Source organism: Oryzias melastigma, linkage group LG23 (genome assembly GCF_002922805.2).
Source record: "Oryzias melastigma strain HK-1 linkage group LG23, ASM292280v2, whole genome shotgun sequence".
In the NCBI taxonomy this organism is placed as follows: Eukaryota; Metazoa; Chordata; class Actinopteri; order Beloniformes; family Adrianichthyidae; genus Oryzias; species Oryzias melastigma.
Window position 1 is genome coordinate 298253 of NC_050534.1, and position 14999 is coordinate 313251.

At 40.7% G+C, this 14999-nt stretch overlaps 1 protein-coding gene across 2 annotated transcripts in view; it reads right to left on the reverse strand.

Annotated features, from left to right (window-relative positions):
* Positions 1-7508: 7508 nt before the first annotated feature.
* LOC112160219 (sushi domain-containing protein 3) overlaps positions 7509-14999 on the reverse strand; it is a 35982-nt gene continuing 28491 nt past the window's right edge. For both annotated transcript variants that reach the window (XM_024294615.1, XM_036210275.1), the window contains exons 3-5: positions 13477-13630; positions 13226-13411; positions 7509-8691 (exon numbers count right to left, since the gene is read on the reverse strand). In XM_024294615.1, coding sequence (XP_024150383.1) covers positions 8358-8691; positions 13226-13411; positions 13477-13630 — 674 coding nt within the window. In that variant the 3' untranslated portion in view covers positions 7509-8357. The remainder of the gene's footprint in view (positions 8692-13225; positions 13412-13476; positions 13631-14999) is intronic.

The window sequence follows — 14999 nt, forward strand, 5'->3', positions numbered from 1 at the left end:
ACAGGACAAGTTAAAAAAAAAAAATAATTCGTTGAAGAAAAATTTTCCTCATCGTCTTCGTCAACGACATTTTTCACCCAACGAAAACAAAACTAAAAGTCCGGCTCATACGCAAAAACTTTTACTAAATTGATAGACATTTTTGTCAGCGAATAAAAATGAAACAAAAAGTTTAGTAAAATCTCTGTGTTAATAATACTTAGTAATTTCACAAAAATGCTTTACTTTTACTGTATATTTTTGTCGACTACATATCTAGATAGAAATGGAGGCTGTCATGGAGGGTGTCATGTTCAATGTTGTTAGTGGGTATGCCCCAAAGGAGCTGGAGGAGGAGGAGAAATTCTGGTTGGACCTTAATGAGGTGATGATGAGCATCCCTAAAAGTGTGAGAGTCCTCATTAGGTCAAATTTGAGAAGCGAACATCTGTGATGGTTTCATGATCTACCTATGTAATATTTGCTTTGAGGAATATTAATGTAGAAGTATAGAGAAGGTCAGAGAGAGCTACAATAGCTGGGTTTTCATTACACATATGAGCAAATATTTATCGAAATCCTAGAAATGTAAAAAAACAATGAGACAATTAAACTGTATCCATTAAATCATAATTATGTGAATAAAAAAAACAAATCATGCGGTGAGTCTAGAGCTGCCAGCCTGAAAAGTGTGACCACCCCTGACATAAATGTGATTGACAGACGCAACTAACACAACAACAAATACGCTAATCTGTTCTAGAGCTGCAGTCGAGGATCTGCTGGACTTTCAGTAGAACTTAACTCTGTCAGAATCTATTGGATTATTGGAAGAGCTACAATTGTTCAATCATTGTGGGGTGTTTTGTTGTTGCTGGGGACAGCCCTGGCATTAAAGGGTTATATTTTATTTGCAAGTCATAAGTATTTGTGTCAATCTTATACTCCTAATGTGGTTAGCACACAGGTGTAGCACCCCCAGGGGTCACTTGGTGAACTGCGTCTGAGCTACTTTCAGTTTTAAATTAGCTTCAGTCCAGAAGTCTAAGTTGTACTGCTCGATAAAGACCACAACCCACAGACACTTTTATTAAAAAATAAAAAAATAAAAAAAAATCCATAAGGATGATGTTATTTTAGCGTACAGAACTTCAGCAAATGTTTAAAGCCTCACTCGATTATCTTTGGATCTATTTTCAAAGTATTCCCTGAGGTTTTTTAATTATGATTATGATGTTTTTAGCCAAAAAAAATAAAACCAGAATAAATAAATAAAAAAAAAAATTCAAGATGTAGTTTCTAATATTTATCTCTGAGTTGTATGCCAGACTATTTGGACGAAGCAGCCCCGCCCCACTTCCCCTCTCCTTTTACGCTGTCTCCCTCTAGCCTACAGCTCTTCACACCCCCAACCTAACATTGCCAGTGCAACAACAATGGCGAGGACTACTGGAGCAATGTAGCTGTACAGTTCAGATCCAGATTCCAGTTCAGATGAGGAAAACAAAGACGTTCATGGATCTATTTGTCTGCAAAGTGAATGCATACAATCTCTTTTAAACAGAATTTTTGTCTTCTCCTGATTCTCAACGATTTAAAAAAAGAAAGAAATACTCAGAAGTGCAGTTCTAACCTTAATTCTCTTTATATATTTCTTCCATCATCAGAAAAATGCTACAAGAACATGTTGGGTTTGTAGTGTGCATGTTCTGTTTTTGACATCTTCACTAAGTTTCTTCGGATCAACAATCTACACATTTAATCACTAGCTTCTAGAGTTGATGTGTTGTTTTTGCGCTCAGTGTAAACTCTCAGACATTGTGAGACCCACCTGGGAGGCAGACAGCGTTCTCCTTCCTCTGTAGAAGAGTGAAAACAGAGGAGTGTTGGCTGCAAACCCCACGAAGAGGATGAAGCTGTCAGAGGCCAGTGAGATTCTGTCCCAGCCCTTCTCACTGCAGGCCTTTGCAATGCTTTTAAAATAATCTTCTTTTGCCTGATGGCTGAGGTACAACAGGTCAGATGGAAACATGCTGGGATTCTTTGAGACAGAGCTGCTCCTCCAGGATCCTTTCAAATCAAGAGAGTGTTTATCACCATTTCATTTCAGCCTTTGAACATTCGTGATTAGAAGCAACTCGTGATGCCAGCGAGAATGTGAAAGACTGCAGATCTTTCTCTGCTTCTCTGGGCTCTCGGCTCCAGCCTCCCTGCTGAGCTGAGAGCATTTCAGGCTTTGAACATCTGTCTGATAATCTTTCATTCCTCAGAGTTGTTTGCAAAGAAGACGTTTAATGAAAACGGATTAAAGATTTTTAAAGCCTTGAACACATTATAAGTTGGGAGTTGCTCTTTTTTAATTATTAGTATTTATCTTTTTCAGCTATTAAAATATAGATGGTGTGTTCTCACTGCTCTTTAAAAGAATAATCAGGGATGATGTTTCATTCTCCTACAGACCAAACATTCCTCTTACCTCTTCAAAAGTTGTTGTTCAGCTATCGGCTCCTCCAGCTACCGAGAACTCTGCAAAATGCAAACAAACACACAGGTTTTGATTCAGGCACACACAAAGCAAATGAACAGGTGTTTGTTGTTGACTTTTCTCCCTTGGATGCAAAGGAGGCTGATCTCTGCATGAATATGTTGACAGAAGAGCTGAATTCTTTAGTACACAGTCGACTTCTTTCTCTTCAGCTGAGAGAGTCACGCAGACAAACGGGTTTGAGGCTTCAGCAGTCGTCACTTTCACTCCAAAAAACTCCCACATAAAAAACACATTTGTGTATTCCTCCATGGGGGGTCTCTGCTGTTATCATGTGCAAGGTGGGGCTTAGGCTTGGTAGGTCGTCTATCACAAAAGCACAGTAAAAACAGTGCTGCATGGTGGGTAATTTAGAATTGCAGTCTAATATGTTCGTTTTTGGATTGTGCAATGGCAGAGGGCATAGAGGGGACACTTTTGGTCGCTGGGGGGTTAATTCTGGAACCACAATTCAGTTCACAATGTAACCACTAGGTGTTTTTTTAAAGAAAAGGCAGGTTTAACTGTGCAACTCAATTTAAGGATGGTAAAGACCCACTCAAGTCATCTTTTGAGCAATTTCTCAAAGTGTTCCTTGTGTTTTTTTAAAATGAGCATTACCGTATTTGAGGGCATACCGGAGCACCATCAATAAATGGTCTGTTTTTGAACGTATATCCTTTAAAGACTCATAAAACAAGTCAAGAGTCAGAGGCAGAATTTATTAACTGTGTTCACAGTAACTGTAGAACTTGTTTGTAACATGCTACATGTTAGCCACATTAGCATTTTCACAATACCTGTGACTTCCAATGTAACAAAAAACAGACTGATACCTCTAAAACAAATGTTACTGTGACTACGTGAACTCCCAGTCTTGTTAGTAACGTGTTCAAAACAACCAAAAAACACGCAGTCTAGCATCGCTACATTTTAGCCATATTAGCATCCAAACTGAATTATACGGTGCACCAGCCCAGTCTCAGTAAAATGCGTACATATTCCACGATTTGGGAAATACCGTGTATAATATACTCCAAAACCGGTTTTTGCGTGCATATAATACGCGCGGTCCTAAACGTGTTAAATGTGTTTTCCACGTTTGACACGTCCCCTGGTGGAGCCGTGAGCATCACAGACAGCCCCACAAACAAACAATTTGCTTTTCTAACCCTAACCATAACCTTAATCCTAACCTTAACCAGGAACGACGTCATTTAGAAAAGAGCCGGAGGATTTCTGACCACGTGATCAAAACGAAACCTAAAAACTCGTGTATATTGTACGCCAGCGCAACCCATTCTCTACCATTGCGTATCATATGCACGCAAAAAGCGTGTTTGGCGTATATTATACACGGTAATCCAGAGTGCAAAGTCGTGGAATATGTACGCATTTTACTGCGACCGGGTTGGGTGCACAATGTTTTAGAAAAAAAAAGGGGGGGGTTTAGTGGCCCTTATAGTGTAGAAAATACAGAGTGCCTTTTAAGGCAAAATCCAAAAACCTGTGTTGCTTTCTTGCACATAGTTTCTGCAGAGCGGCAGGAGTTCATTAGAAATTCCCATCTGAGTTGTTGGCTTGAAGAAACCCTGCCACCATTCCTTACACTGTTGCTGAGAGCTCTATGTTTCCACTCTCTCCTGCTAGCTTACAGCCCTTCACACCCCAATCGAACGTTAGTGGTGCAATAGAAACATTGAGCAACATAAGAACTACCAGCTGCACAGTTCTGATCCAGACTCCGACTCAGACGAGGAAAAAACAAAGACGTTCATGGATCTATTTGTCTAAGTGAATCAGAATGGAGAGGAGCAGGAAGCTGGAATGATTTCCTTTTGTCAGTCACTTTTTATGGAGACTTTTGTTCTGTTTTTGTTCCACATTTCTTCTTTAATTTACCTTTATGTTAGGCCCCAGACCCCTAGACAAATTGGGGCGTAACAGTCACAGCAGTTTCAGGTTCATGATCCTCAGCTGTCTTCAGTCTAGTTAATTGCCCCAAGCCTTTTTAAGTGTCTGGTTTTTAGATCATCTGCTCTTTCTCCATAGGCTTGTTTGTTTCTTAGACTGACTTGTTCAAGTTTATTCATCTAGTTGTTTAGTTTCTGGCTTTCTGCCACCAAGCTCGGTCTCCTGCGTTTGGGTCCTAAAATCCAGTTCTTTACAGGAGCTTATGAACTGCTCAGTGTATTTTCACAACTATAATGTTTTTCAAGTTTTTTTTTTTTTGTCTGCTCTTGATTTACAAAGATTTGAACAAAAATACTCTTTTAAGCTTATTTTCTTTATACATGTCCTCTGTCTTCAGAAAAATGCTACAAGAACATGTTAAAAACACACAAAAAAAAACAATTTCCATCAGAGTGGTTTTTTAAAAGTTTAACCCTTTAACACCGGGGACATTTCTGGCGACAGCAAAATAACACACACTCTTCAAACTGCGCGAGCATCGCAATTCCAGTGGATTCTGAAGCTGAGAAAAGGGAATTTCACATTTTAACATGTTTAATGGACACATTTTGTAAGTGGAGCCCAAATAGTGTCTTAAAAATGTGCGTAGTGAAGGACGAACGTGAGTTTTAAAGGCATTTCCATAGACGTTTAACCCTTTAACACCGGAGCTCCAGTGTTTATGTTCTTTGATTTGCTGTAACTGGCACACCGCTTTTCTCCTTCCAAATCTACTGGAATGACATTGATCGTGTTAGCGGTCGAAAAGTTAAAGTATGTTAAATATTTTGTGTTTAAGCGTCACCGGTGACGCCTCAGGTGTTAAAGGGTTAAAAAAGAGAAGAAAAATAAGTCTAGACTTTATGACTCAACTTCAAGGCATCACTTGGATTAGGGGTCTGCAAACATAATGCTAAAAGAGTCATATGATCCAGTTTCTTATGGACTAAAATCCAACGAGAACAACAAAGTCCCACCTTAACATTTGAAAAATACACTTTCTTTATGTTTTTGTGGCCATTAAGCTACTCATTTATAAAATGTTGCTTTAAATTAACCTCTGCAATTCAGTTTTTCTTTATTAAATTAAGTTATTTTACTTTTGAAAGAAAGCAGCTGGTACAAGTTCCTTTCAAAATAAAATGCTTCCTGCTTTTGATCAGATCCTCCGACTGCTGCAGGTTTACTTGAACTAAAAATGCAAAAATGTCTTTTATATCATTTTGACTTTGGTGTTCATCCATCTTTTTTCTCTTTTTGCTATTGATTATAAACACAAAAACTTTGGTGTACAATACAAATCTATTTTTTAAACTTAAAGCAATAAGATGATGTCATTGTAAAAATAATCCAATCTGATAGCAGATTAAACCTTTAACCATTATTTTGCTCAGTTTTGTTAAAAATCTAAGCATAAATAACACAATGTTAATAGTTAAAGTAAATAGAAAAATACTATACAACATTTTTATTCAAACTGTTTGCATTTTTCTTAAAAGACAAAGAGTAACAATGGAGGGAAAAAGAGGTTTGGGATGCAGACCCCTGACCTGGATGAATGAAAAACGTATTTTTTTGAGGAGAGTGTTTTACTTAAAATTAGCCCCTATGAAGAAAAGCATCTTCAAAATCTCACAAACATTTGCACACTTTTTGAGATTTTTCATCCCACATCTCTCTGTGGATTTTTCTTTTGCTACTTTTGGAACAGCTTATACCTCCCTTTGGTTTGTCTCTGTTTTTGGTGAGTTGAAAGTTTCTGTAAATTCAACTAAGGTGAACCACACCTGACTTTATATATAAACTAAAAAACCCTTGTTTGGCTGAGGGGGGGCAGGAACCAGGGCAGAGATCCCCAGACTTTAGTCTCCCTGACATCTCATCCAGCAGTTGTTCCCAGGCTGAGTGATGAACTTCTCCAGTGTGTGGGGTCTGTCGCGGCCCCCCTCCCAGCTGGACATGATTTTGATGTCTCAGCATGAAGCCGTCTGCGGGATGTCCAAACCAATGAGGAGATTCTGTTCTCAGATTAACAGAGACCACAGGAAGGAAGCTCATTTCAGCGCTCGTCTCTTTAACCCTTTAACCCTTTAACTCTTTAACTACCCCAAATAGAAAAGAAATCATTAAACTATTTTTTCCTGCTGCCTATTCCCCCTAAAGGGACATTGAAGTAAAAAAAAATTGAAGTGAAATTTAATAATTTTTTCCCAAAAATACATAGGGGTTCTGTAACACTTACTATCTGGTTCACACCAGTTACTATCCAGACATTTTTTAAATTTTTTTTTAGAAAAGAAATGTTCTGTCAAATAACTGGTGCGCACCAGATAGTAACTGAAAAAACATGCTTTTTCTAAAGATTGAAGTAAACAATTTTTTTCTGGTTACTATTTGGTAGGGCCACTTTATAAACAAAACAAAACCGGATTTAATTAAGGCTTTAAATGTCATAAATTTATGAGAAAAAAGGCTTCACTGTCAAATGACGAGAATAAAGTCGAATATTTATGACTTTAAAGTCCAAGTCATAAGGTCAAGTAAGTACTTTTTTCTCGTAAATTTACGACTTTAAAACTCATAACATTACTTTTTTTGTGTGTGTCTATACTCCGTCGTAGGGGAGCCCCAGTTATTAATCATAAAAAGTATATATTTTTACTTCAGATTTTTGGGAAAAAAATGTTTGTCCCTTTAGGTGCTCCGTACTTTGGGGAGTAATAAACACAATCAATCTTTTTAAAAACATGTTTTCTAAATGTGCCACCATTTGGTTGAGCAGGCGGTTAAAGGGTTAAAACCCACAATTGACACTATAATCTGAAGAAAAAACAGAATAAAACACTCAGAAGTGTTCACACATTTGGTTTGTTTTCTGGAAAAATTCTTCATTTCTGTGCAGATAAGTCCCGCCTGCTGGTGCAGATAGATGTCTTGTTTTTCTTGTCAGTGTTGATCCTGTCACTGGACAGGTAAATGAGCTCATCAGCTTCTGTTCTTCATCCTTTTCCCTCAATTAGATCCATCCATATAAAACAACCCCAGTCAGCAGTCCACCTAAGCAAAGTCTCTTTATTCATTTTAATGGCAGTCATGTTGTTATTTCACAAACAAGTCACAGAAAATGGATCAACCTAAGACACAAACATCCCAAACCATTCAGAATGAAGGTAAAGTGCACATTTATTTTCATTTTGTTTTAGTGTTTCTACTCAGATGTATTGAAAATATAAAGCTCTGGGCAGTGAAGGGCTCTAACAGTCCATCTGAATGCATGAAAATGTTTCAGTTCAGTGCATTAAAAAGTCCATCACACCAGAACCGTTCTAAATCCTTGAGCTTCAAATCTAATTTTCCTGACTAAACAAAACCTCAGGGATGATTCGAAAAGTCAGAAGTATTTTGCGTGTCAAAATCCCTGAAAAATCAGAGATTAAAACTGCTGGCCGTGAAGAGGTTTTTGTCAGGGAGGAGAGAAACAACAAACAGATCTGTTTATGCAGACGTGGCTCCAACAGCAATGTTCTGATTCAGGTTCATGCATAGAAACCTCCACCAACAAATGTTGATCCAAACTGGAAATCTGATCCAGTTCTTCCCAAAATTGAAAGTCTCATCAGCTGGATCTCCAGGGACCCTTGGGGGCCCAACATGCTGCTGCTGAGACTGACGTCCTGACATCAGATTCAGCCTCACTTCACCAGACGTGAACAGTTTTCTCTGTCGAGCTCATCAGTTAAAAAAAAAAAAATCGACTTCCTGTAGGAAAAGTTGGAGTGGTCCTACACCCGCTGCAAGTCCTTCATGTCTGCTTTGGAACACGGTATTTGCAGACTTCTGTGGGAGAAAACAGGTAAAGATAAAAAAATGGCTCCTGCAGGGCCCAGAGAGCTGGTGTGAGCTACTGCCATGGCCTCTGTGGCAGCGGGTGGGGGTTGGGGTAAATGGGCGCCGGTGTTGGGTGGGGGTACGTGGGCCCAGCTGTGTTGGTGCAGGGCGGGTACGTCGGGGTAGGATACTGCGCCATGATCTGTGGCTGGCTTTGCGCGGCGTGAGCCGGCGAGGAGGCCGAAGATGATGAGGGAGGAAGGTGGAGGTAAAGGGGGGCAGATGGAGCGGAGGGGGCGGCGGGCGCAGTCGGGGTGGGGACCCTTTGTAGGACAACATGTGGGTACAGCTGAGACTCAGAGCGGTAGAGTCCGGGCAGAGACGCTTTCAGCAGACTCTCCTGACTCCTGAGGAGGCGGAGGAAACAAAAAGGTTTCTGTGCACAAACTGTCATGACTTTAAATCAACAGTTGGAAGCAAAATGCATTTACACAAATGAAACTCTCTCATTGATGTCAGCAATGTCCTTTAATCCTAATGAAACCAGCATGTAAAGAGCAAATCACTACTGATCATCACTTAATCAAGAACTCCTTGAAGCAACCCATCCAGCAAGGCCAAGTGTACCAATGGTTTAAATAAATGTGTTCCCCGAATGTGTTTGTCCACAGTTTCCGTGGCTTCCCAACTGTGTTTCTATTTACTTTAATTATTAGCATTGTGTTATTTATGCCTAGATTTTTAACAAAACTGAGCAAAATAATGGTTAAAGGTTTAATCTGCTATCACATTTGTCCTGAGCCAATCAGTGGGTTGGCTCAGTGCAAGCCAGCCTCCCTATGTAGCATGCTAGCGAGCTCCGCTCTGTTGAGCTAGCAACATAGACTGTATATAAAATAACTGGACAGAGCAAGCCCCCCTCCTTCCGTGTTCCATATAGGAAGTACCACTGGGTTACAAAAAGGCCAAAGTCCCATTGACTTACTTTGAGAAACAGACAGTTATTTCTCAGTCATTTTTTATGTCAGAATAATCATTCTTCCTCTGCTGCTTTCTGATTAACTTCTTTTTTCTAATCCTAATTTTTTTAAAAGATTTTTTTCCATTATCACAAGTTATTAGAGTTATAAATTGACCAATCAGATGGCTCAATAAGCGTTTGTGGGTCTGACGTCGAACGTCTGGGGGGTTTGATTGACAGATGACGGGTAGCCAATGGGAGCAGACTTCATCAATGGGTCCGTGAAGACCTTTTAACACCTACTTTACAATTCAACAATGTACCAATCATTGTCCTACTGTTGTTTTCCTCAATGGAATGTACCGATGCAGCAGTTTAAAACAACAAGAGGAGCATGCTGTCGACATTTTTAGATGAGGATTTACTCTGTAGAAATAGATTTCACTCTGAGGTTATGTGCTTTGGACTTATTGTTTGTTTAACGTTCGTTTTTCTTTTTTTTATTGTATCTTATAAATTCTAAGTTACGTATATGCGCATAAAATCACCAACCAAAGTTTCATCTTCTTCACTTTTCCAGCTTCAGCCTGAATTAGACGCAGCCGTCTGAGGAGCGCGAAACAAACTTGAAACCAGGTCATATTTTCAAACAGATAAAAAGATCCAGCTGTTCACTTGTTAGGATGGTTATTTATTTTAAATACCGCTGAATGCGCTTCTCACGTACATCTGATCAGACTAACGTGGCCGCATGTAAAGAGACGAGTTGCGGCGCGCGCGAGGGGGACACCCGCAGTTTTGCAGCAGCTTCACCCAGATGCTCCTTTTATCTCGACAAAAAGGAATAAATGTAAGTAAATCCCAAAGGACCGCTGACAGAATCAAATGTTGGGATGGTTCTCCCTCAAAGGCTTCAACAATGACTTGTACAATCAGCCCAGTCTCAGTAAAATGCGTACATATTCCACGATTTGGGAAATACCGTGTATAATATACTCCAAAACCGGTTTTTGCGTGCATATAATACGCGCGGTCCTAAACGTGTTAAATGTGTTTTCCAGGTTTGACACGTCCCCTGGTGGAGCCGTGAGCATCACAGACAGCCCCACAAACGAACAATTTGCTTTTCTGACCCTAACCATAACCGTAATCCTAACCTTAACCAGGAACAACGTCATTTAGAAAAGAGCCGGAGGATTTCTGGCCACGTGATCAAAACGAAACCTAAAAAGCCATTCTCCCGAGCCGCCGTTATTGAAGCTGTTTACATCCGCGGTCACGTGGTCGAGGCGTGGAAAGAGGCAGACGGTTGCAATAAACTCACTCCTGATTGGCGACAGTACTTCCTGTAGATTCCATGACTCAGCTATGACTCAGACCAATCGCTGGAGATGGGTTACAAATGGCGGTATCCATTTCAGGAATTGACGGTGAAAGCGGCGGCCTACTTTCACGAGGAGAGGAAGTAATGGATTTCCAATGGGGGACCTCAGTGCTCGCTCTGTCCATTAATTTTACAGTCTATGGCTGGCAAACACCGCTGTAGCAAGCGCAGCTGTTTCGAGCTCCACTGTAGCAACTGGCGAGCACTGCTGTAGCAAACTAGCAAGTTCTGCTGTAGTGAGCTCTGCTGTATCGAGTTAGCGAGCGCCGCTGATCAAGCTAGTGAGATCCGCTGTAGGGAGCTCCACTGTACTAATCTAGTGAGCTCAGTTGTAGCGAGCTCCACTGTATCGAGCTAGTTTGCTCTGCTGTAGCGTACTAGCGAGCTCCACTGTCCACCAGGCAGCTGGCTAGCATAACGAGCCAACCCACTGAGTACCCACTTAAGCCAAAGTGAGCAAACACAGGTGGGACCGCCACAGAAACTGCGGACAAACCCATTTGGGGTCCACAAATCTTTTGCCCACTTTTAAACCATGTGGGCCCACTTGGTCTTTCTGGCTGGGAACTGGGTGCTGCTTGACCTCTTAATTCCAAAGGAGGAAGTGCGACTTAGTTTTTCCAATCTCCACTTTTCCACTTCAGCTGAGAAGGTAACCAACTGTGCTGATTTTGTTATTCTATTAATCTAACTTTATAGACCTAACAGATTCTGTGGTTACAGATTGGATCAGATTGAAAGATTTTCAGGTCAGATGAAAAAGGAAGAGTCTTCCTATTCAGTCACAGGGTTGTTTGAATCCAACTTTAATAATGGGTTGTTGATTCAAACCATTGACTGTATATGAGAACTGGACTGAGTAACCCCTCCCCTCTCAAATTCCAAACAGGAAGTAGCAACAGGTAGTAAAAAACTGAAATCCAATAGAATTCAATAGAGAAATTAACAGCTATTAGTCCAGGGGTCTCAAACTGGCGGCCCGCAAGCCATTTGTGGCCCCCAAAACAATTTTAGCGGCCCCCACGTTGATATGAAAGTCAATGTTGGTGCAGCCTGTGAGTTTTGTATGAATGGCACTCTTACAGTGCTGTGTGCAGAGCTGACAAAATAACCAATCACAGTGGGGTAAAGCTCTTGGGGGGGCATGACACACCGGATTTGAAGCATGCAAACATTATTGCAGGAAACCTGACACCCCCCTTCTCCAGACCACATGAATGACTTCCTTACTTTTTGTTTTAAGAAAGTGACTATTTGCATGCCAGGGCTGTATGGGGTTCAATTTGTTCCAAAAATAAGTTTTGCATCCACCGTCTATGACTTTGATCCATTGTCAACTGAACCGGTTTATTGAACATTTGTTCATTTCTATGTACTACTAAACATTATCTTCTGCATGTCTACGCTTCTTTGACAATAGTTTTGTATTTGCTTTGTGATGTTTCAGTTTTCTTCATGCTTAAAACGTTACATTTGTTATTATCGCTGGATCTGGTCGTCAGAAAAGTCTTCAGCAACAGTTGCTAGCATCGTTAGCTCCTGTGGTTTGACAGTACACACAGAAGATATTGCTTAGTAGTTCATAGACATGAAGAAATGTTCAATAAACTTGTTCAGTAGACATAGACAATGGACCAAAGATATAGACAGTGGACGTAAAAACATATATTTGGCACTAATGGAACCCAGTACAACCCAGCCTCAGTCAGACTCTGCCTTCAGTGACCCCAGGGTCAATTGAGTTTGAGAACCTTGTTTTAGTCAGTCATTCTATTTGTGGAACAACCATTCTTAGGCCCAATCCGAATTCTTCCCTTCTCCCTTCCCCTCCATTTTTAGTGGAAGTGGTGTCCAAAATATATTTTTTAAAATCTCACCCTTCAAGCAGAGAGATACAAAGTCCTCCGTCGCGAGGGTAAACTGCTTAGCGCTCTGCCGCGGAGGAGAAGCGCATTTCTACACCTGGGTGTGCTCTAAAGCACAGAGGTTTACATCTAAATGTAAGTAATGACTTTTTGTTGTAGCCTGACCTTTTTAAAGTTATAAAGCTGCTGTGGTAATGTATATTTGAGCACTGGAAGCCCCGCGCTAACGCTGGCAGACTGGCAACTATTGGTGACGTCATTGAGCAAAAGTAACGTCTGAATTCTGAGACACTATTTTTCCATAACTCTTATGTAGGGGTGGGGAGAAGGGTAGAATAATGATTGGGCCCAACTCTACAACCATTTTTTAACATGTTCTTGATCATTTTATTATTATTTTTTTTTTTTTGCTGTAGCGCAATTCATTCCAGTTATAAACTGATCAATCAGACGCCTCGATAAAAGTAGCTGGTCTCACATTGACCGTTCAATGTGAGACCACATTGGTGTGGCCTTCTAAAGTGGTCATTCCTGATTGGATGGATGGTTTCCATAGAAATGTAGACTCGGACTGACATGGACCAATCACAACTTACATCTGGTTCCAACATGGCAACTAAATTGACTTCCTTTGGTTGGAACCATAAAATGAACCATTTTCTATGGATGGCATCACACTCACTCAGTCCAGTTCTCTGTATACAGCCAATGGATGTGAGGGTGTGGCTCACCTCTGGTATCCTCTGTTCTCGTACCCCCCCAGCCCTGCAGTCAGGTAGAGGGGGCTGTCGGGGGCCAGGCGGGGGTTCATCCTCTGAGACAGGTGGAAGATCTTGGGCGGAGGGAAGGCCTCCCACTCCCCTTCCTCTCTCTCCAGCCAGCACTCGCTGCGGCGGGACGCCCGCTTCTCTCTGCGTCTGATTGGAGGGGAAGAGAGTTTCACAGCAGAAAGTCCACCTGCATTCTGGGCTTGCGCTCTCACCTGCTGCGGCCCTCCTTCCTGGAGCGGCTGCGGCTGTTTCGCTCCTGCAGGCAGCAGATGAGGAAGGACAGGGACATGGCAAAGATGACGATGCCGCTCACCACTGAAGCCAGCACGGCAACTCTCAGCCCGCGGTCCTCTGGTCTGGGGATGGCTGGTGTTTGGTAAAAACCAAAGAAATCCACAAGACACTTTGAATGAATGACTTTACCTGTGACAGATCCAACCCTTTTTACCTCTCCATGGAGGCTCCTTTGTCAAACTTAAAATAAGTCATGGAGACTGCTGACCCAGACATGTCGACCGTCAGAGTCAACAGCTTCTCCTAACCAAAACTACCAAAGAAAACAAATAAACAAAGCTCACAAACTAAGACTACCAAGATCCAACCCCAAACTAAAATAACAAAACCCAGCAGAGTAAGACTGCTGAGGACAAAGAGGGTAAAAGAACAAGAAAATTAAGAAAAGAAAAATAATATTTTTTTTCTTAAAGTAAGGATTACTTAATTAGCATTTATTTAATTTATATTAGTTAAATGTATAAACTGATGTCTGAGGTTCACATAGATGATAAACTATGTAGGTTTTTACATCCTGTTGACCTGAAGACGTCTTGTTTGATCAACTCTACCTCCAGAATGAACAGATTTTATATAAGTAACCAATGGCCAACATTGGTTACAAGCTGTCCAGAGCTGCTGAGATGATCCTGTTTGGCACAGAGCATCTTTTATTTTGAAAATAAGTTATTTGAGCTTCTGTAAACCGTAAAAAAAAATAAAAAAAAATAAATCACATTTTGAGAGATGCTATGCTCTTTATATATTTCTGATTTTGTTTGTGCCAAAAAAGACATAATAATTTTTAAAAAAGAAGGTCATGAATGCAAATACAAATTTCTTAAGGACTAAAGTATACGGACTAAAGTAATGCTGACCCCTGACCTTTACCTGTTTATGCCAGCAAACATTTCCATCTCTGATGTGCCTCCAGATGTAGATTCAGAGGTGAACATGAACCTGTATCTAAACTTTACTGTTCAATAACTCTGATATTGCTCTCAAATTAAGATTCAGTTGGGTTTGTAAGGGGCTGTAAGCTCGTGGGAGAGTGTAAACAGATGGAGGACGGGAAGTAGGGGCAGGCTTACACTGCACCAACAGTCCTGCCCATAACTCAGAGTTGAATTTTGAATGAACTCCTGCTACTCTGAGAAAATTAACCTTTATCACCTGAGGCGTCGCCGGTGACGCTTCAACACAAAATCTTTAACATACTGTAACTTTTCAACTGTTAACACGATAATTCCAGTAGATTCTGAAGGAGAAAAGCGGCTCGAGTTGCTTTTATCCTTAAATCATCCTTATGGCTGAATAATGTGACCTTTCAGGGGCGGAGCTAGAACTTTTTATATGAAGGGGGGCAGAAGACATAAGCAAGATGGAAAAACAACATAGTGGAGGCCATTACATATAAAATGATCAGAAATTCACATTTCTACCAGTTTTATAGTTTTATTTT